The sequence below is a fragment of the Amblyomma mixtum genome, chromosome 2 (assembly GCF_055824585.1).
Source record: "Amblyomma mixtum isolate Tamu chromosome 2, ASM5582458v1, whole genome shotgun sequence".
Taxonomy (NCBI): domain Eukaryota; kingdom Metazoa; phylum Arthropoda; class Arachnida; order Ixodida; family Ixodidae; genus Amblyomma; species Amblyomma mixtum.
The window spans coordinates 109529200-109555191 of record NC_143013.1 but is presented as its reverse complement, the minus strand read 5'-3'; the positions used below and the strand labels follow the sequence as shown (position 1 = coordinate 109555191).

Sequence of the window (25992 nt, the reverse complement as noted above, 5' to 3'; positions counted from 1 at the left end):
TGGAATCAGCAATGACCAAAGTAAAATTTTAATACACTGTACCGATGGGCGACTTTAATGCGAATGTAGGTAAAAAGCAGGCTGGAGACCAGTCGGTAGGTGACTATGACATAGGATCTAGGAATAGTAGGGGAGAGTTATTAGTAGAGTTCGCAGATAGAAATAATTTACGGATCATGAATACCTTCTTCCGCAAACGAGCCAAAAGGAAGTGGACGTGGAAGAGCCCCAATGGTGAGACGAAAAATGAAATAGACTTCATACTGTGCGCGCACCCTGGCATCGTAGATGATGTGGAGGTCCTCGGTAGGTCCGTTGTAGTGACCACCGAATGGTAAGGTCTCGTATTAGCTTAGATTTGAAGAGGGAATGCAGGAAACTAGTGAAGCGGAAGGCTATTAACGAGTTAGCATTAAGAGAGAAGGTAGATGAAGTAAGGACTTCGCTGCAGAACAGATTTTCCGCCTTAACTGAAGAAGACGACCGTAGTGTTGAAACAAAGAATGATAATCTCACAGATATCGTTACAGAGTGCGCCGCAGAAGTAGGTGGACGGATGGTTCGACAGAACACCCGCAAGCTATCCCAGGAGACTGAAATCGGATTAAGAAACGCCAAAGCATGAGGACGTCTAACTCCACACGCAGGATAGAACTAACACAGCTATCGAAGTTTATAAATAAGTGCAAGGTAGCCGACATAAAAAAGTTTAACATGGAGAAAATCGAGCATGATCTAAAGAACGGAGGTTGCCTAAAAGCAGTGAAGAGAAGACTGCAACTAGGTAAAAACCAGAAGTATGCGCTAGGAGACAAAGAGGGCCTTAGAAGCAATGCAAAGGGGGAAAGCAGCTGCTGAGGGTCAGGTAACAGCAGATTTGTTGAAGGACGGAGGAGAGATTGCGCTAGAAAAACTAGCCACGCTATATACGCAATGCTTGAGACCTCGGGAGTACCAGAAGCTTGGAAGAACGCTAACATTATCTTAATTCATAAGAAAGGAGTCTTCAAGGACTTGAAGAATTACGCACTGATCAGCTTACTGTCCGTTGCCTGCAAGGTATTTAACACGTTTTGGCTGGATAGTTGGTTAAGCATCTTGAATAAACAGCGCGAACGAAGACGAGCACAAAAGACAAGAAAGCGGACGACACAGCGCTGTGTCGTCCGTTTTCTTGTCTTTTGTGCTCGTCTTCGTTCGCGCTGTTTATTCAAGATGCAAGGTATTTACTAAAGTAATCGCTAATATAGTAAGGGCAGCCTTAGACTTCAATCAACCAAATGATCAGGCAGCTTTCGTAAAGGATACTGAACAATAAGCCATATTCACACTATCAATCAGGTGATAGAGAAATACGCAGAATATAGCCAACCCCTATATATAGCCTTCATTGATTACGAGAAAGCATTCGACTCAGTAGAAACCGCAGCAGTCATGCAGGCATTGCGGAATCAGGGTGTGGAACAGTGTTATGTGAAAATATTGCAAGATATTTGTAACGATTGCACAGATACTATATTCCTCCATAAAGTCAGGAATAAAATTCCACTAAGAAAAGGTGTCAGGCAGGGAGACAAGATCTCGCCAATGCTATTCACCGCCTGCTTACGGGAGGTATTCCGGGGCCTGAAATGGGAAGAGTTTGGGATAAGAGTTAATGGAGAATACCTGAGTAATTTGAGATTCGCTGATGACAATGCCCTGCTAAGCCGCTCAGGACATGAACTGCAAAGCATGATGAATGCGTTGGTTGGTTGGCTGGCCTCTAATAAAATGGCACATACCACCTACGGGGTAGTGGCCAAGACAGAGGCGGTGAACTGCTGGAAAGAGGAGCATTGTGAATGAGTTAGACAGGCACAGGAGAACGGTAGGGCTAAAAATTAACTTGCAGAAAACCAAAGTAATGTTCAACAGCCTAGCAAGGAAACAGCAGTTCGCAATTGGTAGCGAGGGGCTGGAAGATGTAAGAGAATATGTCTACTTAGGCCAGGTAGTGACAGCTGATCCAGATCATGAGAGGGAAATAACTAGAAGAATAAGAATCGGGTGGAGCGCATATGGCAGGTTCTCTCAGATTAGGAATGACAATTTACCAGTATCCCTCAAGAGAAAATTATACAACAGCTGCATCTTACCTGCAGAAACACTGAGGTTATCAAAGAGGGTTCAGCTTAAGTTAAGGACAACGCTGCGAGCTATGGAAAGAAAAATGATAGGTGTAACGTTAAGAGATCGAAGCGAGTGGAGTGGGTGAGGGAAGAAACGTGGGTTAATAATATCTTATTTGAAATCAAGATGAAGAAATCGGCTTGGGCAGGGCATGCAATGCGAAGGCAAGATAACCGCTGTTCCTTAAAAAGTAACAGAGGGGATTCCAAGAGGAGGCAAACGTAGCAGGGGGCGGCAGAAAGTTAGGTGGGCGTGGTGGCCGCAGCTGGCAAAGGACAGGGTTAATTGGAGAGACATGGGAAAGGCCTTTGCCCTGCTATGGGCGTAGTCAGGCTGCTGCTGATGATGATGAGAAAGAGCGCTTACTACGAACTCAGTTTATTGCGGAAAACAATCTTTTTGTACGCCGGTATATTATAACAGGCAGAACAACGTAACAAGAAAAATACGTATTACCATTTATACATACATAAAATGACCGATTATCAGCGTCTACTCATGTACATTGACACACAGGTAAATGCATCAACCTGAACCGCCCCACTTACAGTATCTGAAGAAAGAGACAAATGTCATGTTGGGGCCAGATGAAAAGGAAGGAAATATAAAGTGTCCTGATCTATACCACAGAGTAAACGGGATTAAATCAATGAAATAATTAATGACGGCGAATTTCTACAAATAGTATTTAAAGAAAAGTGGGTATCTGCAGTTTCTTAACAGCATCAGTGAGCGCTTCACCCCTCCCAGACCGTCGGTTATGCAGTTGCGTTGACTAGTTAGCGGTGGTGGTGAGTAGGCAACCGCGGTCCGGTGGTGAATGTTAAAGTTGACGCGCACAGCATGATGACGTCCCCGATGTGCGCAGCTTTCCCTGGTATAAGTCATGTTAAGCCACTAGCGTAACCTTTCGCCAATTTTCTGCTTCGATATTTGCTTGCTTCCATGCTGTTTAGCTCCACTACATAGGAAGACATTTATCCTCCTGGTTGTTTTGCTTCTTGAAAGGTTATCCTCGCGCATGCAAATGAAGCCTGGGTATATAGAGGTCATATAATTCCCATTTTGCTATTGCTGTTGTTTTACCTCTCTGGATCCTATGACGCCTTTATACGAATATTTATCGTGAACTGCGTTTGCAGGAAAGGAGACATTCCAGTTTATGTCGATGTGTTCTTGGTTCGAGCACGGCCTGCACGTCCTGCAGAAATCACCCATGCTTGACTTTTTGCACATGCTTTCCAGGCGTGCTACGATATACGTACGCCTCAGTCTGGCCAACGAGCTTCTAAATAAGCCCCGCGAAATTATCGCACATTAAATCAATACCTCATTGTCCAATTAATCCGTTAGCCTACGTCCAAAGGTCGCTAAGTTGTTGACACTATGATTCGCCCTCTAAGCATTTGCAGTTGAAGTCCGCTCCAGCTCCGCGAAGTTCCAGCTGTTTACGCTTCGAGCCCTACTTTGAGGCCCAAGTCCGGGCCGATCGGGGACTCAAAGCATGAACCAGGCTCATTATCCTTCTAATGGGCCCTGTCGGGCCGACCAAGTTTGAAAAAAGGCTCGGCCCATTGCCACAGCAGGGAAAAAGGTAAATTTCTAACTGTGTGCAAGCAGACTGTGTGCAAGTAAAGGAGTGTCCGGCAAAGTCGCTCAGATCGCAATAAAATTTGGTTTTACAAACACAAGAAAATTTAAGGCGGGTTATGCCTCTCTGTGTTTTGAAGTCATCGCGTCGTTGAGTAGCTTGGAAGTCTTGAGAGCCACATTATAAGCGTTGCATATGTTCGTAGAAAACTTCTTGGTGCTAACTCTGTATTTTTAATAATGGATATTTTTTACGGGCCGCGATACTGAACTAATAAAACTTCCTCGCAGCCATAACAAGAATATTTGCGGTTTTTTTTAATGAACAAAATTTGCTGTGTTCAATTCACGACCGCACTTGCCGCATTTAACTGCCCTCCAAATGCAAAAATGTTCTCTGCGCACTATGTGTTCAAAGACTCGAAGAGGCCTAAGCAAACCTAGTGGCATTTCTCATAGAGTACAGATGTGTTTTTTTCAACATTTTAAGAGCTTCGTTCACAGCAGTGGCAAGATATGTCGACGCAGATCGATCACTGGCTGCATCATAAACTGACGGTCCACTAGCAAAATCACAGCAAAATCACAGCTATTGTTTCGTTTGAAGCAATATCACATTACGTTATTTATTGCAGCCACACACCGTCAGCTGAGAAAAGGTTGCGAGCTTTCGTGTGCAAACACATGCGTTTACCAAGATACCAATAAAATTCATCCAAAAAATCGAAAAACGTGGCATCTGCAGAATCTCGCGTCAATCATTGTAACTAGAAGCAAAAATACGAGCTTCGCTCATCGCCTACGCAATCAATGAAGATGCACGGTGAGCGCAAGTTACCGCCAGCAGTATGGGTACAACACGTAGTCAGTTGCAGAAATCGTCCAGGTTAGGGGAAAGGTTTAATGAGTATTCTAGAAAAAAACTGGGGCTTTTAAAATACATGCTTCGCCTATTTCATACATTTCCCCTTTGACCTGAGTACAGGTCCCTCGCAGCTTTCAGTGTTAAACACACCCGATATGCAACATATACAATAGTTAAGTTGCATGTGCGAAATCTCGACATAACGACATTGAAGGCACTGCTACTTTCAGAATTTAGCGATGCCTAAAGGCTCCGCGGGTGTTCTGAACGCTGAAGCTCTGACCACAAAAGTATATCAGAACGCTTAAATGTAAAAAAAGGACACTGTTGCGACCTGACATCCTTTAAACCTGAGAGGGCCACTTTGAGGGCCTGAAGGTCGAACTGCAAAGGTTCGACCTGCAAGCCGTTTTCATATTCCTGAGACTTTTAGGAAATGTGGAAGAAGGAATGTTGCTGCAGAGCTGACGTGGCTTCGACATATTCGTTGACCTATTTGGGACCGACGCAGGAATACGTATAAGTAATGAACAGCACGCACAGTTTCTGAAATATTAGACGTGCTAGGGATAGCGCTGGTAGTGGCTTCGCGGCTTACGGCCAGTTCTGTCTAACTTATCGACATTCCCGAAGGTAAGCATATCACTGAGTCTGTTAATCGCATTGCTTCAAAGGAGCTTTTGCGGTATTTGGCGAAGCGTACTCCTTCGGTGAGATTTTTAACTTCGGCGATTAGAAACGGTGAGTGTGCGAGATGTTCTCATTGCTTGCGTTTTGAAAGAGTAACCACAGAAGGCTTTTTGAACACTTGAAGTCAACGATTAGACTATGATCTCTAACGTACCATTACAAAGCAGAAACACGAAACCAAAAATTTGGCGTCTATATTCCTTTCATAGAAACACCAAAGAACAAGAAGTAAGGAAGTTCCAGAGGAAATGGGATGGGCTCCATAAACCCGTATCCGTGCAAAATAAAAAAGGCGAGAAAGTAAACATATATGTAAATCACACGCTTATTGCTGCGTTGTCGCTGCGTACATAGTTTGAAAGGTACAGTTGGAAGGCATTCACCGAAGCAATTTAATTGCCGAAGCTGCAGGAAGTTTTTTAAGAGAATGTATCAATGCGAAATGATAAATTGTTGATTATGTTAATAAACACTGCGAAACAGTATTCAAATTTCAGGTAAAATGGTTGCAGAAAAGAAAAGAAGTTAATCGAACGTCTTCGCTGATAAGTGTTTTTTGGGGGGTGGGGGGGAGGGGGGGTTTATCGGGGTTTAGCGTCCCAAAGCGACTCAGGCTATGAGGGACGCCGTAGTGAAGGGATCCGGAGATATCGACCACCTGCGATTGTTTAACGTGCACAAACAACGCACAGTACACGGGCCTCTAGAATTTCGCCTCCATCGAAATTCGACCGCCGCGGCCGGGATCGAACCCGCGTCTTGCGGGCCAGCAGTCGAGTGTCATAACCACTGACCCATCGCGGCGGGCTACTCATAAGTGCGTGGATGCGGTAGTTTCCATCCAATCGTCTGGAGTATCGCCGTCAGGCCGGCGATAGAGAATACTAAAACTGAGTTGATATCGAGGCGGTGATCTGCCAACATGTTGAGTGTTACGTGAAAAATTTCTCTAAATTTCTGTTGACCATTGTAAGGGGACATGCGGAATGTTCACCGTGGCGGGCTTAGAAACTCTGCTAGTGGGGAGATCAGTCCAACTAGAACACAGCGTAGGAAGCGTTGTACATCTAGGATTTTATATAGATGCTGAAATGCATTAGTTTATATTTACACTCAGGACTGATCGTTGCTATTAAGTGGTCAGCAAAAGAAAAAAGAACAAAACTTCAGGTGGTTCAGAGATCTAAAACTCAGAAACCGTCTGATGCTGTAACTGCATGCAACTAAACGTAATGCCCTCGGCTCGGGTATCTTGACGTGTGGTGGATGTAGTTGTTAGACGTACGTCGTTGTTCGGCTACCGGGTGCCAAAGAGGCTGAAAGGGTTCAGCCACTCGCCCAGTGCGCCCGCCGCGGTGGCTCAGTTGTTACGGTGCTCGGCCGCTGACACGAAAGACGCGGGTTCGGTCCCGGTCGTGGAGGTCGAATTCTGATGGAGTTGACATTCTAGAGGCCCGTGTTCTGTGCGATCTAAGTGCACGTTAGAGGACCCCAGGTGGTTGAAATTTCCGGAGCCCTTCACTACGGCGTCCCTCATAGCCTAAGCTGCTTCTGGATGTTAAGCCCTATTAAACCAAACTTCCCCAGTGCGACGGACCTTCTTAGCCCGCAACTATCAGATGCACGTGACCTCAGTATTCCTTTCATTTCAAAAGGCAAGTGAGGCGGCTAAAAGATCAATGAAAGTTGTCCTCTACTCTTTATTTCATTTCTTTAGCTAGTAAGGACTTAGTTGCACAGCTGCTTCCCTCTGCTGACGCCCGTGCACTGGCTGACGGGCTCCCCTCGACTATAAAAACATTTCTTCTTGCCACCGCCAAGGCACGCCTTGATTTTGTTCCACAAAGGTTATCCATAACGGTCAGAAAGGCTTGAATATATCATCAGCGGCTGCCTGATTTTCTCTCCATCGTCCTTTTATTGGTCTGGTTTCTGATCCCCCCCCCCCCCCCCCTCCCATAAAAAAAAAAAAACAGTCCGATTGAAGTTGCAGGTCTTCAGAACAAATTGCAACATCCATCATCCGGAGTGTGCTCATTGAAATGAATTTAAACATTTTGCCTTGGATAACTTCTCAGGAGACCTCGTTTTTAAATAAGATGTTTGCGAGCTGCTACAAGAAAGTCCAAGACGTCCCGGGTGCATGTCTAAACCAAACCCTGGATATTGAAAATAGCAGTCAGATATTTGCGTTGGCTCACGCCGCATGTGTACAATGGGCAACTTTAACGCTCAGTCCTCACGGGGAAGCGTTGGTGCGTGGGAGGACCAACTCCGAAAAGAAGTACTCTGAACGCCTCAGCTAGCAAGTACTCTTTCGAAAAGCGCACTATGCCGGAAGTGCTATCACGAATCCACCGCATTAAAACTCAAGATGAAGGGGAACTTAATTTCGTAATGTAAGAGTACTACCTGAATACTTCCACGCCGCAACCGTAGGTGCCAAGACCGCTAATTCTTCGCACTGACTTCGGGCTGGGCGTGTTACCTTCACTTTCGAATCTACTTTCAGTTCTGTTTAACAATATTTTGCTGTGTACTACATACACGCGCTGATTTTGTTAGAACCTGAGTATGTTTAAAATGCGGAACGACGTAGATGCTTGCAAAATGCTGAAGGTGTTTCAAGCATGTTAGGAACCGTAGGAAAGAAAATAGTATGTTCTAGTTCTAGTTTCGTTAATTATCACTGCATTTAAGAATGTCAAAAAAAGCTCTTTGAGTCTACACATTTATTTTATGAGCTGGTACTGTCAGCGACTGCCCATAGGCGTAACTGTGTCATGAGCTCTTGCGGTTATCTGCCAGAGCTAATACCCATGGACATTTTTTCATTCTGTTGGTAAATAAGACAAACAAAGTTTTAAGAAAGGAGTAAATATTTCAGTACTGTCTTTGTTTATTCAAAGGAAAACTGAATGATTATACTGCAAGGATCCAAAAAACATGCATTCGAAAGTTGCTGATTTTTCATGTTCCAGAATTAAAGAAGATGGCGTTCATCAGCATTCTGCCCATTGCATGGGGGCTTCTGTCGCTAGGTAAGTGCAGTTTTTTTTATCCATAACAAAACCGCATTTCTGAACGTAATCCCAAAGGGAGACAGTTGATTTTTCCGGATGTTGAATGGAAACGATTGCATTTTCTCTGCAGTAGTGTTAACAATGTGCTTTCGTAAAACCGGCTAATTTGCGTCAAGCTGCTCTGAAGAGGTCTAGTGCTGCATTTTTTCCGCGATAAGTTGTCCAGATATGGGCCACAATGCACATTGCATGACATCCAGACTGCTAGTGAGACATTCGGCTGTTGTCTTGGACGCGTTGGTGCACTAATTATCTACTTTAGTCGTTTGTGTTTCTGGCATCAATTGTAGATCGTACTAGGCGGCATGCATATCTATGTGACTCGCACCGTGTCGTACTGCCTCGAAGATTTGTATAACTGGACTGCAAGCTACACCAAGCTGCCAGTCAGCATTTGATTTCACCGCATCAGGCAACTGGCAACCTGAGGTTGCTTATGGCGGTTTTATGACCCAAAGCGACTCAGGCTATGAGGGACGCCGTAGTGAAGGGCTCCGGAAATTTCGACCGCCGGGGGTTGAAATTTCCGGAGCCCTTCACTACGGCGTCCCTCAGCTTGAGTCGCTTTGGGACGTAAAACCCCCATAACCCATAAACAACCCAGATTGCCAGTTGCGTGATGCGGTGAAATAAAATGCGATTTGCTTGGATAACTAAAAGGCGTCATGAGAGCACAATCACAGAACGATGATCATGACGAAAACGTTTATTTGAAGCCACAATGACTTAGATTCAGGGAAGGCTGATCGGGTCCCTAGTCCGAGACACCGTTGGTAAAAGCCACTGCCCGTGCTCTGGCGACGAGGGCTCGTGGTTCCTCGAGGTCCAAGCTGGACAGGGCCGCCTCCCAGCCCTCCCACGTTGGCTGATTTATTATGTCAATACTGTTATTTTCCTGACAAGTCCATACCATATGATATAAGTTTGCCTTATGGCCTCAAAATTTGCACTGTGCTGAAGAGGACTCTGGCTGAATGGCGTGAAGCGTAGCTGGATTATTAAACGACATAGTTTGTAGCCTTCGAAGGTGACATTCTTCTGATTTATTAAGACCCTTAGCGGGCCTCGGGAGTCTACCTTTCAAGGCGCAAATGCTGTAATATCTCTGATATGTTGTTAACGGTCCTTACTGATTCAGGCTCCCCCTCTCCGTTAATCACGGAACGAGAAAACGTTGATTAGGCTCGAGAACCTCCCATTGCTTCCGCGCGCCTCTTAGTGTTCTAGGTTGGAGCGAAGCTGTGTTTCCGTCTTCCGTGCTACCGCACTGCATCACTGACGTAGCAAACCCGGACACCGTACTCGTATCGGCGCTTGCGTACCCGTGACGTAGTGAAACTGAGAAAATGGACCGCCCTTTCACTGTACCGCGATCTGCAATCCGGGATCTACTTACACCAACTCTGTGATGCAAATAGAACAAACCATACCTTTGAAGCATAAAAAGGCAACAAAGATATTTAAAGTCAGCGCTGATAACATGTATGCAAGGTCCACAAAACAACCATGGCTTGAGAGACGGCGGAATAATTTTGAGAAAAATGGAATCATTTCCAGAGAAAAAAAGGACAGACGTATGTGAGAAAGTGGTGGTATACTGCTGGGCTGCAGGTAAATGAAACCTGCATCAATGAAACATGTCAAGTCACGCATACAAGGGAAGAATATACTATTTTCTACGAAATGATGTCTTTGCGTGGTAAAAAAGCATCGCTTAGTTTGTATTCCGCTTTACTCTTTTCTCGCTTTACTCTCTTGCTGTCTGCGCCTAACCTGGTTCTCAGGTTACATGGCAGGGGACCTTTGAACAAAGAAGTTGCAACTGCCTAACAAAGGCAACCCACAAGGCTCTGTCGTATCCCCCCTTCTAATTAACATCGCGATGGCTGGCCTACCACAGCTACTGGACAACGTTGATGGCGTCCGCCATGAGCTATACGCCCACGACATCACGCTGTGGACCACCAGAGGATGACTAGGGGAGAGGATCGATCAACTACAGGAAGTAGCTATTGTAGTCAGCCATGTACAAGGAGTGCGCACTTTCATGTTCCCCAGAGGAGTCCGAGCTTATGCGCATTCACAGGCTTTCACGACAATACACAACTGGACCTTCAAATGGAAGTCAGAAAATCCCAGAAAAGAACACCTTAAGGTATCAGGTGATGTTGCTGCAGTCAAACCGACGATCCAAGCACACCATGAAACTCCTGTGAACCTCAGCAGCCCAGGTACCGGGCAGGATCTCCCGCGTCGCCAGTCGAAGACGGGGCCTGAAGCAGGAAGGCAGGATCAATTTGCTGCGAGCTCCCGTCGTCAGCAGGACCACCTATAGCATCCCATATCAGAACCTCACAAAGGCGGAACACGACCAAGTGGCAGCTATTTCACAGATAGCCTGCAACATGGCCTTAGTCCTTCCCATGCGGAACTCCGCCGCCAAAATGAGTGACCTGAGAGTATTAAGTAACTTTCGTGAACACAAGGAGGCACAATTTCTGGCCCAGGAAACACGCCTTCTCCAAACCTACGAAGCGCCTTACTCTCCAGACTCTCCTGATCACCTACGAGCGATGTACAGTCTCACTCATGCCCCGGCACATGCACCTACAACTCCATCAAGGCAGAGCAGAGTCAGGGACCCGAACAATTGCAAAACATACTGCTGTCAACCCAGGCCAGATCTCCGTAGACGTGGCCAGTTATTCTAACCACACCGCGGATGGCTACGACAGTGACCTACTCCGGTTACGCGGACCTCCCCAGTGCCACCCCTAAGAACTGTACTTTGACTGAAGCCAAAGAGGTTGCCATCCCCATCCCAATCGCCGAGGCAACAGGCAGCACAGATCCTTAATGATCTCTGACTCGAGACACCATTTCGTATTTACACAAATTGTTGTATCAGCAGGAAAGCTTTCCAAATATTAAACCAACGAGTCACGAGCCCAGAACCACATACCATGACATACACCAGACGCAAGCGCCACAGCTTGCAGCCTCACTAACCGAGCGGCGGTCGATGAAGTGAGAACCGATGCGGTATCGCAAACGTACGGCGACTATTTGGAGTACGTTGGGGCACCAAGAAGCGTTTCCCTGTCCTCGATGCATAACTGAGCAGTGAGAAGCCGCTCCTCCCGAGGCAACTGCAGATGAACGGCTTTAAAATCCGCTTCATTTTTAACAAAATCCACCCAACCATATAGCGGGACACATGTCCCCGAAACAGACGGACCCACATCATACCACACAACATGCGGCTGTGAGAAAATCGCGGAGTCCCACACATACCGAATCCCACATCAGACCAGTTGGAAACCGTGCTGTCCAGCGAAGATCAGGACGACCAAGTCCGGTTGGCCAATCGGGCATGCGCAGTAGCCGTGGTCTCTGGAGCCCTGGACAGGGTTGCCGGGGGATAATGCAGCGGATTCAACATGGAAGGTTTTTTTTTACCATGGCACCGACTGACTGCCAGCTTACAATGCAACACTATGCCATGCCACAGAAAAAGTTTGACTTGTGATGCCACATGACTACGTTTGTGGCTGTGGCGTAATGGTCGCTGTCGTGACATGTGACAACAAAGGCCCCGGACTAGAGGACCCGCCCATCAGGAGGCCAAAGAAGTTTTTCACTCACTCAGGCTACGGGGTTATGCTTTATTCAACCCTGCTTCCATTGGTGCTTCAGTTGTTTTGCTGGTTCCACTATATCTGCGGCAGCGCACGACTGCATGCTACTACTGAAGTGTAGGTGCACGTAGCGCCAGCAAATCAAGCCAAATCAGCAAAATTTTTGTCCCTTCAGAATGCTGCGAGGACAGCCAAATTGACGGGCTCAAGCAAGACTCGAATTTTTTCTATACGAGAGACAGAGAACAAACTCGGAGGCAAAATGCAAAGCATTGGAAAGAAAATCTCTGAAGGCATCCGCTGCTAGTTGCACTATAATATCGGATGCTTGCACTGGGCACATTTCTGAGAGCACGCAGTTCTCAACTCGCTGAACCAATATTAGGTAATGTGCTACAGAAAACTGAATTACTGTGAAAACAGGTCTGCAGCTTTTTAAATGTTACTTGGAACACGTAAGGTACATTTCGACCAATTTGCCATCGGCGCAAACCTTGTACATTATTCCCCAAGTGGACTTTTCCAATTTGAACGAGATGGAAAAGCCATAGAAAAGCCGATGTCGTCGTGGTCCGCGTCGTTGTGCGCGAACAAGAAATCCAGACAGAATAAAAAATTAATAGAGTCGAGCTAAAAAAAAACAAAAGTCGGTTAATTTGGGTTCGGATTAAAAGACCTTCAGATTGCGAGACGGGAACGCATAGGCTACGAAGGCTCGTTGGTCTAAGTTGCATAAATGTGGATTTACGAGTGAATGCGCTGTGGTCTTTGACTTAGTGAAGTATCTTAGAGACATGTACCGGCTCGTAAATTATTAATTATGACTATGTTAATTAGGAGTAAGGTAATTGAGTAGGGAATGCAACGGAAACCTATAACGCTATCGCATTCTACTGTTAAAGGCGAAGCTTAAACGCACCACAATTTTTTACTACTTACTATGCTCATCACATTCATGATCACATTCATATTTTTCCCCTGTTATCTATTCTCTTCATTCTTTTTCGTTTTGTAACCCACTCTGATTAGCGGACATTAAGTGGGGCTGCGCTGATGGTTGTTGTCTTTGGCCCTGCATGTATATGTAACGCTCTTTCTTTCGAATAAAGGTTAAGTTGCGAGTGACCGCCTGTGTTCTCTCCTTCCTCTGTCGTAGTCGTGTTTCCGCTCTCTAATGACAAACACCTACCAACTTTCCCAACTTGTCACTCTAGTTTTCCACATATAAGCTGTTAACCAAATCAAGATAGCGCAGGCCTCTCTAGAAGAATAGTGAATGTTTATAGATGAAGTGCCAAAGATGTGCAAAGGTTGTATGAAACCCATGTTGGATGAATCTAACAAAAACCACTCGCATCCGCGTTGTGATAACTCCTACGGCGTTGCCGGCCATCTTGTTTAGGTCAACTTGGATTTGAGCGAAAAGCCCGCTTGGGGGAATTTCGCACAGGAGGAGGAGGAAGAGGAAAGAAAGGGAGGTTAACCGGAAGAATAAATTTTTCATAAGGTACAACGGTTGCATTGGGTGAACACTGAAATTCTCTTAGCTTGCGCAGCTCTACTGCAACGAATACACAACCGCTTTAACCACTGCATAACGTACCATTTTTTGAGGTCTAGTTCAAGTTATGCACGCGAATTACACAGAAAGATTGCGCTAAATAGGTAAATCATCTGGTCAACTTGGAGCACTCAATCGAACACGGCTTGGAGAGATAAATCCTGATCTACCACCTAAATACAAACATCTAAAGAGTATGGTGGAAATTGTCATGGCCATCCGCCCTCCACAGTGTAGTTTTCAGCAGTGTTTCATGAACACATAGAGCAGCGTCATGCTGCAATGAACTTCTTAGGTATGCAGCATTTTCCACGCCAAATTTCCACCGAACATAAAGACTGAACAGCCGGGATGACTGCATTCTTGCGGATGGCTCTTCTCTTTGTAATAATTGCATGCTGTGGTGCCGCCGTTGCCAGTGGTTTTGGCCGTTTGTGAGAGAAATAGTTGGTTAAACAGCATGTGTAGCAAGTAAGTTTTGTCAGCGTTCCTGCAGGAGTTTCTTGAATTGTTGCAACTGCTATTTGAATCTAACTAACTGCTATCTATCTGTATGACTTTTTTCTTTGACTTCATTTTGTATTTTTGGTATTATTCATGTGTTTCCCACTCCTGCTTGGACTCCAGAAGAAGTCTGCAGTATTCCCAAACAAAATAATAAATAATAAAGATTGTTAGGGCTCGAACTGTAGCTACTCCTGCCCAGCTAATGCCTAGCTAAGCTTAGCTTATGCTTGGAATTATCCGGTTGTGTTGTAGATTATACTAAACACAAGCAAACTAGCCTGGCCATTTCGCCGGTAACGGCTCCATAACCTTGTAGTTCCGGCGAAATCCACCTCTTCTCCGCGTTGAAGCGAGAGCACTCAGCCGCGGGGTAAGGTGCTCCGAAACGACCGGCGAAGCGCGTAAGTCCGATCTGAATCCACGAATGAGACACACGCTTTTCGTTGAAGAGCAAGGTAACGTGCCCCGGACTTACCAGTGGAATTCGTTATGTGGTTCACAGCGCCAAAGTAGCCAGAACACCCTGAGGTTCTCACATTTTGGTATCCCCGCCCCGCTTACCTTATATTACTGGACAGCCGTGCTACGTAACTTCCATTACGTTTTAAATGCGCATGCTCACGTAGTTTGAAAATCGCCCCCGTTTTGCCTTGTGCCGCTTATTCTTACCACTTGTTAAGTAAAGGTGGTGGGGATGATGGGTTTTTATGGCGCGAGGGCATCTGCGGGCAAAGAGCGCCACGGCACAAGATAGTTTCCTTCTGCTCAAGATGGAGTCAAAGGCCCATCTCCCAAGCATTTCACCCTGATTAAGTCGAGTACCAAACTTGCGGAAAGCTTGCACCCACTGTATCACCGGTGGGTACCCGGCGGCACTGGGGATCGAACCCCGCACCTCCCGCATACGAGGCGGATGCTCGGAACACTAGGCGACCGCTGCGGTACGTGATAAGTAAAGCAAAACTAGTAAGCTGAACATGGTCACAATTACAGCTGCCCTGTCTTGTCTTCAGTCAGCCGGCTGTAGTTGCCTGGAACTCTTCTGCAGTGTGAGCGCTTAGTATACTGCGCATGATTAAAATCGATTATCTCATTTCTCAGGTGTCGTACTCCCTGCGGCTGCAGCACCACAAGCTCGAAGCGACTATTCTTTGCCTGGTTTGTGCCCTGGGGACCCAGATCAGGAAGGAGCAAAGGTAACCTCCTAAAATGGTTTGATAATGGAATGTTGGTCATAAAACCGGCTCCGAGAAAGCAAACACAATACAGCAATATTTACCCAGAACATACTGAATGTACATTTCTAACCTTCAGGTGATTTTTATGTGGCCGAATAATATATTCAGTCTGTTTTGTACTTACGCGGCTACTTCATTTATTCATTTATTGCTTTTAGATATGTCAAAAACAATATTTTATTATCACTTAGAGACTGAAGTCGGGTTGGCAAGAAATACTGCGCTTACTTCATTTTATTAATTGGCCAAATTAAGGTAGCTAAAAATAAATTGTCTGTAGCTGCCTTCCATTAAACAATTGCTAAAAACTTTACCAAAATCAAGGCATGTACGCGATTCTTTTCAAGTTGGATGATTATATGCGGCTTTTTAAATAAATTTCTAAAAACAAAAGCAGTTGTTGCGCGGTTTCTTCGGGCCTCACAGCAGGCCTAACACACAAACTGAAAATTCACAACGACACAGCAGCAAAAACAAATTACTGGAGAATATGAGTCAAGTACACGTAACCATATTAGAGGAGGTTTAAGGAAAGCGTTGCATAAAAGGAGCACGTGTGAAGTCAAGTAGTCGCTGGCATTTAATCAGCAAAAATTACAACTAAAAAAACTTCCAGGACACCGAAATACTATTAGCCATGACAATGCGACAGTATAAGAGCCTTGTTATGATCTGCCATGCACGACTACACCTAACACACAAGTGGAGAGGGGGACTTCCCTCCCTCTACTTTGCAACCCGCCAACCATGGAAGCATAGAGCCATGGAACCGTGTACCAACCATGACAGGTGGCAGAGTGTGACACCACCGGTAGGTGTGGGCACAAGGGACTCTTAGGCTATTGCATCAAATCTCAGATGTAACCCCGACAGCACAGAGAGGAGAGGCCAGGAAATGATATTAGAGATAAGAAATTTGAGATTGCATATTCAGCGTACAGCGTAGAGTGTGTGGGAGTGATAGGAACAGAAGAGCCTGGGGATTCTGCGCCTTGGTCGAAAAGTAATGGCAATAAAATAGCTCATCTAAGGCTCTCGCTGTGGTTAGTCACTTGCAAATTCTACATCTTTCGCAATAACTCTTCTTGTTCCTGCAGTACTATGAAAGTAACAAAGCGATGCCTCATGTTTTTGAAGACTACTGCAGAACAATTCAGAGTATTTAAATAATTGGGATCGTATGTGACATTAAATATGCTTCTACTTTTAACTATCCTCATCAGTCGCATTATCTCGGAAACTTGACAAGGAAGATCCTTTCTTTCTGTGACAAATGATGTGCGCACAAATTCTTTCGCACAATAACTTTTGGTTCCAGCGAAAGATTTCGTCCATGTACCTATGTGCACAGGTATTCAAGGTTTCATAAATTCGTCGCGTACAAATTTCAGCGCAGAGATCAGAAGTCGAGTTATTACATGTCTGTCCTGTCCATGTATGCTATTAAAGGTCGAGCACATTCGCATCCGATTAATGTTATGGGAAGACCAAAAATAGAGCTAAACTTCTTTTAATTAGCTTCGCGTGGTCAAATGAGTAGTTCGGTAGGCATTACTTCATCCAGGTGATGAAGGTTATGGAGATTAATTTTCTGCTGATGTCCAAAAATTTGTACGCTGCAGACTTCCGGCAATTCGAGGGCGAAGTTAATGACGCGACCAATATTCTTCAGACAACATCACACTGAGCACCTCACGAGCATTATTGGGAGTTTCAGAGACACTACAGAATTGTGTCCATGCACGAAAAGTTTAACAGTACTTTCAGGTCTGTGTTCAGGTTACTATTCATTATAGCAACGAATGCCACTTGTCATCGCAATACGCGGGCTGGTTTTAGAGCGGTAGCACCTACAGTGCCGTTGTGTGTGTGTGTGTGTGTGTGTGTGTGTGTGTGTGTGTGTGTGTGTGTGTGTGTGTGTGTGTTTGTCTGAAGCCTAGCAGGCTGCTCACCTGCCCACCGGCTGGTCGGCAGGCCGAACCAATCGGCCGAGCTCTGCGCTTTATGCAAAGAGGAAAAAAAAAATTCCAGTACAGCTGGAACATGTTTGAAAATGTTGCACATCAGTGCTGGCGTAGTTTGAGGGAGGCATTGCAAGACTCACCACTGCTTTAAACAGCGTATTTCTGGTGTGAAATCTGCTTTATTTCAGAGGCGATGTTAATGTTTACATTTTGGAATTCTGTGTTAATTACTCTACAAATATACTGAGCCGGCGCTTTTGGACGCTTCACGTATTCAGTTGCAGTATGGCTGTAGAAATCGCATATTTTGAGTTGTGTTTCCACTGTGTCTGTGCATATGCAAAGACAAACCATATCGCAATGTTTCACAATGGTTCATGTAGCTTTCCAGAATACGTTAAGCCATTTTCTGCCAAGCAGACTACTGACTACACATAATGCCGCCGTAATGGTTTTATCACAAGCTAAAAATTTTGATAAAGGCTTTCTTTCTTCCTTCATTTCCTCCTTTATCCCTTCCTTTAAGTCGAGGTTCGGGTGTCCACCGAGATATGTGAGACAGTTACTGTGCCATTTCCTTCCCTCAAAACCAATTTTCAACTTTTCACACTGAGCACAAACTGAAGTTGGCCTGCATCGAAAGGTTACCGCTTTTCTAATGATTAAGAGCCTACGTTCAAAGAATAGGGAGGTGTTATAGCACAGAAAAGGGCAAAAGACGAAATACAGGCATCATGGCCACCAGCCGTTTTATCAGGCTGACGTCAGACCAGTACTTCGCAGTAGAATCTCTGAGGCTAGGCTACAATGACAGTCATACCAACACGATAATCACGGAGACCCGTTTGGTCTTCCCGCAATTAGTTTGAACCTAGTGGCAGGAAAAAAAAATGACCGTTATTTTTTCCCTTTTCGTTAGCCTCCACGTTTCTGCCCCGTAGGTGAGTACCGCTGAGATAGAGCTGTTGTATACTTTTTCCCTTGAGGGATATTGGTAAACTGCCATTCTTGATCTCAGAGAATCTGCCATATGCGCTTCACCCCATTCGTATTCTTCTAGTTATTTCCCTCTCATGATCCAGAGCAGCGGTCACTACCCGCATTAAGTAGACGTATTCCCGCATCACTTCCAACACCTCGCTACCAATTGCGAACTGCTGTTCCCTTGCTAGAGTGTCGAACATTACTTTGGCCATGCTTTGAAATTAGTTTCCTGAGTGATTACCTGTGGTGCAGAAACGTAGATGATAACAAAATGGTTCAGCTTATGGTAAGGACAACTCAGCGAGTTATGGAACGAAAAATGATAGGCTTAACGTTAAAGGGACCATGCAAAGAATTAAAAGCCGCTTGTAAATGTTAGAAGTGATGCTCAGAAGCATTGACACCAAGTATGAGTCTTCGGAACTGTGCGGGCAATTTGTTATGAATTTTTAAAAATCGTGTTTTTTAAAATGCGCGGGCCGTTTGGTGTCTTCGTAGGGAGCCATTTTGGAACCAAAATCGGAAAAACAGACGTCACTATACCATGACGTCGGCAGGCCACCACACGCTGTCATTCGCTCGAGCCGCGGCAGCTACGACGTCACGGGCATACTTCCGGTAGCGGTGAAAATCGTCTGCTCGAGCCGCCGCGCGGTCCCCTCGGGCAAGCGCGATCCAAGGCATTGCCTTCGCGCATATGTTTTCAATTTACCTCTACCACCTCTCTCTGTCGCGAGTTCGGGAGCCAAGAAAGCGCAGAGACCGGAGAGACGCTGCCGACGCACGCTGCTCCTCGGGAGTGGGACAACCGGAAGTCGTAAACCGAACGTCAGCGAATGACGTATTCATGGGCGGAGCCCAGTGCCGGAGCTGTTTTCTTTATATTTTTATGGTGCCCCGCGCGTACGAGCTGAGGGGGGAGAGGAGGAGCGTGATTTTTAATCGTCTATAACTTCGTTGATATTGATGCTAGCTCAAAAATTCTTGCGCTGGGGTGACGAGTGATGGATTGCCTATCTTTACGTAATCTCGATAAATTTATTTCATAGTCCCTTTAAGAGACCGGAAGCGGGCATAGCGGGTAAGGGAACACACGCGTGGTAACGACATCCTGGTGGAAATCAAGAAAAAAAAAATCGGCTTCAGTGGGGCATGTAATTCGAGGGGAAGATAACTGATGGTCGTTAAGAATAACGGACTCGATTCCACGGGAAGGCAAGCGTTGCACGGGATGGCAGAAAGTTAGGTGGGTGGATGAGATTAAGAAGCCTGCGGGGATAGAGTGGCCGCATCTGGCTCGACAAGGTTTATCGGAGAGATGTGGGAGAGGCCTTGGTCCTGCAGTGATAATAGTCAGGCTGATGACAATGATGTGAGGAAGAGGTACTTTAAATATCGCTAGATTTGCGGTCGATCAGGTGTAAGATGGTTTACGGTTGCCGAGCGCGGCATTACGAAAGTGCGAAGTTTGTTTCGTAGACGCCACAGTTCCCTCATTTCTGTTATCTCATGTACTGGGTGCCATCTTCATACATATGGCTGCCAGGACCTCTAATTTTTCGCGAAAAAAAAAATGTATGTCGTGCTGCATCGGAAAGGGTTAAGACGTGTCCGGAACCGTTTCAGAACAGCCCCTCTGATTGGTTCCGATTCGGGTTCAGTTCCAAGATGGCGAAAAAAATACTGGTTTGGTTAGCTGTGCTGGCTTCGAGAAAAAATTTTGTGCGGTTTCGGGTTCTTCTCAGGTGGCGGTTCGACACGTTGGTTCAAACACAACATTGCCTTAGCGTTCCTCTGGTCTTGTATCGAGCTTTCCCATTACAATCCTCACGTGTTGTTTAGATGCTGCTATCGTCCTTAATACTGGGCCGGAGACAGAATGTTATTTTGCTCTTCAATTTGGCACAATTTAGTTTTGATCTCTAGGAAAAGTATGAGCGCCGTACAGAGCTTCAGAATCAGTGGCCAAAGGAAAAGTAACAAGACAGCTAACGCGGGGCAACAAAACCTTACCTACTTTTATGGTGAAGAAATGGCGCAAAGAGAACGTCCTGTGACCACTACATGCTGTCCGGTGCTAGGCGCCCCTCATGCTTGTGTCTCACGCATCACTTCTCCCGACGCTCAAGGGCAATCTTAAGCCGAAACCACGTGCTACACGCTTCTGGGAGCCTAAAAACCTGACTTTGACTTCTATGTCCAGCGTTATACGGACTATCCCATATTAAGCGCGATATTAAGCGCCGTGACGCTCAGTCACCACCCCAAACGACAGCAGGTGCGTCGTGCAAAAGAGAGCGAGTGAAAAAAATGGCTGAGGCTTAACTTGGTTAACCCTGGTCAGATGCGAAGCATATTGATGGCTAGGCTTGCTAATACATGGCTTTCCTTGGTTGAATACTTGGTCATTTTAATACAACCACTAGAAGCCTTCGGCGCGGGGGAAGACAACGGCATGGCTACAGCGGAACGCCGACTAACCCCGAGACGCGCGTTGGGTGGGCGCCTGGATTGCCACGGAAGCCGCGTCCGCCTGCCCGGTGGAGCGAGCGTTTCACCTACACCGAGTGTGAACGCGCGTTCGAAATGCGCGGGAATGCCGCTCGAGGACATTCCGGCGTCTGTGCGATGGCATCGTTCTCTCCCTCCCAGCGCGTGACGGCGATCTGTCGTGACGTCATTGTGTCACGTGGTATGTCACGTGGTGTGTCGTCACTGTACCACGTGGTCTGCACGGCGTGCAACCACAGCGACGGCGCGAGGTGGACCCTCATCTTCCTCTGTCGCGACGTTATGTGTCACGTGGTGTGACGTCACTGTACGACGTGGTATGCACGGCGCGTAACCACGGCGAAGGGCTGTAGTGTACCTCTAGTAATATGCTTCGCATAAAAAAATCTTATCTCCTACCTTCGCATCTCGAATCGCATCTCCAACCAACCACAGCGCTCTTCGTCTCAGTGCGCAGCACCGTGCCGCATTGCGCGCATACCATTTTTATGTTTTAGTGCACACTTGGTCGGCAGGCACAGCATAAAACTCTCTGGAATATAAAACTGATTATTGGTCAGCTGTGTGCCCCCGACCGTATGGTAACTGCCAAGCCAATGCACTGCACCACCAGCAAATTCTGTTGGCCAATTCTTTCATTGCGAAAGCAATACTACTGCACTTTCCCGCCTTTGCCGTGCCGCGGCGGTGACCACCATTGACCTTCATTTGACCTTGATTGAATTAGAATGGATTAGATTGGATTAGATTAGATTGGATTGGATTTGATTGGATTGTATTGGACAGGATTGGATTGGAGTGGAGTGGATTGGATTGCAGTGGTTTGGATTGGAATGGATTGGATGGGATTGAATTGAATTGGTTTGGATTGGAATGGATTGTATAACCGATGCATCACCACAAGTCTAACCACAAGCACCACCACCAGCTACACTACCAGCTGAACCATGGCGTAGGTACGGATATTGCTTTCGCAATTACCGGGCTTAACCAAGCTAAGCCACAGCGAATTTTTTCAGTTTTAAATGAAACCTTAGTACCGCAAAGCTTCGCCATTTGGTAAGCTCGAACATCTTTAGTTCAATATGAAAAAAAAATAATTACAGATCCGTGCGGCGACCCGCAATGGGAGAATGCGAAAGCATTGACGCCTTCTCGGCACTTGTCGCCTCTCTGTGACTGTTCATCATTTTCTCTTTGTTTGTTAACTAATTTTGATTACTCAGCGTAATTACCTTATTTATTTATTTTATTTTACCCTCAGCCCTCGCAGGCATTGCAGAGGAGAGTGGGCAGAAAATATAGAACAAACAGTGGAGAAAATGGAAACGGGTACATAAAAGATTAATCCTGTGTATAGAACGTTAGCTAAGACAAAAATACATTAGTTCAGAACAAAATCGTCAGAGTTTATACAACACGAGCCAAAACATTGCGAAAGTTATTTACGTTAGTAATAGATACAATTTCATCAGGAAGATCGTTCCATTCCTTAGAAGTACGGGGAACAAATGAGCGTAAGAAAGAAACTGTTTTGCCTAAGGGGATGGCAACTTTGTGGGGATGATCAATGCGGCGTGATAAGTAAGAGTGTCTATGAAAGAAATTATTGTTTAGGCTGGAGTGATAATATAACTTGTGAAATAGAGTTAGCCGGCAAATTTTTCGTCGCGAAGCCATTGACTGAAGACTAAGGTTAGCTTTTATTTCCGTTATGCTAGCTCCTCGGTTGCAGTTAGAAAGAATGAAGCGAGAGGAGTTCTTTTGAACACGCTCAAGCGAAGTAATTAAGTAATCATGGCTAGGATCCCACACTGCTGTTGAGTATTCTAGCTTCGGACGTATTAACGTTTTATAAAGAACTGATTTGAAAGAAGAAGGTAGAAGAAGAAGGCGATAAAGCCGTTTTTTCTTGTTTGATAATTTTTTGATATGGGCGTTGTACCATGGCGCTTGAGAATTAGAGACGATATTTCGTACTGGAATATATTTGTTTGTTAGACGGTCAACCTCAGCTGCAAAGATATCCCAGTTTGATTGAATGCACTGATCATAGAAGTTTGAAAGAAAAGATTGCATGAAAACGCACAGTTCGTTATTTATTGCTGTGAAATCTGCTCTCTTGTACTCGCGTATTTTCTTTCTTGCCTTGGAAGTTTGGGGGGGGGGGGGGCGCCACGTTGAGATGAAAAGTAGTTAATGAATGATCACTAACACCTGGTAACTGAGTGATTTCGGATACATAATCAGGCCTAGTAGTCAGGATGAGATCAAGAGTGTTTGAGGCATGCGATGAAACTCTAGTTGGTTCTGTAATTAGCTGTGTCAGTGAAAATAGAGAGCATAAATTAATGAATTCATCGCCTTGCACCGAGAATGGAGCAATGTGGGCATGATATTGGTGTTCCAAAAGATGTTTGGAAAATTAAAGTCCCAGAGTAGAAGTATAGGAGCCGAAGGGAATATCGTACTGATTTTGTTAAGACAGTCATGAATTTCGTTTATAAAGGAAGGTGGGGTAGATGGGGATTGATAGCATACACCTAGTATTAATTTACGATTGTCAAGGGTTAACGACACCCACACTATTTCAAGGCTAGTCGTAGTATTGACGCTTGAGGATGGAATGTTATTAGATATAGCGAGTTGAACGCCGCCACCACGATGAGCAAGGCCATCACATCTGTATATGGAAAATTTATCTGCGTTCTGAAAAAATTTTGTGGTCTTCAACGTTAGGCGTGAGCCATGTTTCTGTAAGGGAAATAATATGCGCAGAGCATGAATCAATAATAGATGATTGTGCATCATGTTTATTTTGTACACTCCAAGCGTTAGTAAATAAGACAGAGATTTGCGATTTAGACTGTGAATTCAGACCACCACCCCTCACGCGCCCCTAGGCAGAGGCGGAGGATGAAGCACCTGAGTGACTAGCGTTGCGAGCTGTGCGTGGCCGAAGTTAATGAACGCTATCAGATACTGCGTCGTGTGAGTATAACCTTTCATTCATGGACAGTTTATCGTATTTAAGTTTGAACTTTGGAGACTGGGGTTGAGATTTTGCAAAATCGATTAGCTTTTTGCGGGCGGCCCGTGTGGCAACAGAAAAATCTTCGTTTACTGTTACTTCCTCGGATTTGAGCAGACTACGAAGTGAGAGCACTTTATCTCTCATTTTAAAGTTTGTAAATTTTGCAATAATGGGGTGACATTTGTCAGGAGAAAAATTGTCTAAACGGTGGGCACGCTGAAATCAGTCCGCGAGAAATGATCCAAAAACAGCCTTAATCTGATTTGTTAGTTTTTCTTCTGTTTCGAGCCATGATTCTTCTGAATCGGAAATGCTGTAAAATATTAGGTTATCCCGTCGACACCGATCTTTTAGCTCATTGAGACGTGATTGTAACCGGCAGTTTTCAGCTTTAAGTTCTTCTACTGATGTCTGAGTCATGGCTATTTCTTCTGATAGATGGTCGATGTGATTTGGTTCCTAGGTCGTCTAGTCGCTTGCGAATATCGGTGACGTCCGATTGTATACTTTTTTGACCGGATTTTATGGATTTTATATCAGCGGCCAACTCACTTTGAGACTTCGCACTTTGCGCGGAACGGGTGTGCAGATCTTTGAGTAGCTAAAGCAGAACTGTCATTTGCTCGGCAGGGTCGTCAGGTAAACTGTCACGTTCAGTCAGAGCGGGTTGGCGTTTAGGAGAGGCGGGATTAGGTTCGACATCGCCACAGCATAACAGGAGAAACAACATCGAGAAGCACTCACATAATATTTCGCACAAAGTTCCGGGGCACGGGAACACTAATAGGCATCTGTCATCAGATTTCTTCGCATATAGTGCAAATTGTTTTACACACCTGCATGTCGAAAGAGCGCTGAATCAAGACCATGCCTTGAGCAGTGTTCCCGTGCCCAGTGAAGCTTCGGTTGACGGGGGGGCCGCTTCAGTAACTGACGGGTAGTGATGCCGTTGCCGATGGTGCTGGTCGAAAATCGTCGAGTTGTACCGGTGGAAGGTCACGGTAGGAAGGGAGCGTGAAGCCATGATCAGCGGGGGGTGGGCTTGGTACCGAAAACGACGCCAAGGACACTGGCTGGTTGGACTGCGCAGCTGATAGTAGCGATGCGAGTATAGCGTGCATGTCGAAAGAGCGCTGAATCAAGACGATGCCTTGTGCAGTGATCCCGTGCCCAGCTTATGCTTGAATGAAAGATCGATTTATTTACTCTGATTACACCTTCTTTTATCTCAATCATTCTGGTTTTTAAAATCTGGCGGCTTGGTTGCTTTCCCATTCACTTACTATATCCCTGTCCAGCTTATTGAACCGTCCAATGGTTTTTGCTGATAATTAATTATTCCATGTCAATGAAACTTTTTGTTCCATAATTGCCACTAATCAAATACATGTCAATTCATTTCAAACTTTGTGATTCCTTTGCCTATTCTTCCACTATTTTGCCGTTCGTGGCTATTTTCTCGTCCCCTCACTATATCAACATCCGCTCGAATTCGACTTTTTTGGCATTTTTGGCTCTAATTAATTAACTAGCCACCCTATCGACATAATTGTTTTTTTGCGCAGCATCCTCACATCATCCTCTTTCGATTACAACCACTCGTTTGATGCTACCTCTTCTGAGAACGTCACAACTGCTGCGGCCTTGTTTTGCGGGCACGTTTTGGTGACACAACCCCGCCGACATGGCCTAGAAATACTTTAGCATTAACAAAAAAAATTAAGCCTTCCGGACATAGGGGCAGCCATGATGCATTTGTTTGCCAAGTGCTTTTTTTCTACTTAAATCAGGCATCCACAAATGGTCCGTTTGCGAGCAGTAGTATTACAAATAGGCAATGTCACCAGAATGCAGACTGCGATGTCAGAGGGTATTTTTTTTGGAGGGAAAAGAATTGCTTCTTTCATGAACTAACTTCAGTCGGATTGGTTTTGAAGCTTGTGTAGTATTTTCTTTTTTTCTAATGATAGATTCTGGACCAGGCATATCCAGCCAACCTCCATGAAAAGTGAAGTTGCGATCCCACTGGTGGCATGTGGTTGTTTTTATTTCGAAAGGAATACTACTCGCACTTTCAAGCCTCCGCGTGACCCGGCCGCACTTACGTTTGACCTTTAGCTGAGTGAATATGGGCGACCAACTCGCTCCTTTAGAT

At 45.4% G+C, this 25992-nt stretch overlaps 1 protein-coding gene across 2 annotated transcripts in view; it reads left to right on the top strand.

Moving 5' to 3' along the window:
* LOC149360536 (uncharacterized) overlaps positions 1-25992 on the top strand; it is an 80765-nt gene that overhangs the window by 12599 nt on the left and 42174 nt on the right. For both annotated transcript variants that reach the window (XM_089569308.1, XM_089569306.1), the window contains exons 2-3: positions 8299-8358; positions 15208-15302. In XM_089569308.1, coding sequence (XP_089425434.1) covers positions 8310-8358; positions 15208-15302 — 144 coding nt within the window. In that variant the 5' untranslated portion in view covers positions 8299-8309. The remainder of the gene's footprint in view (positions 1-8298; positions 8359-15207; positions 15303-25992) is intronic.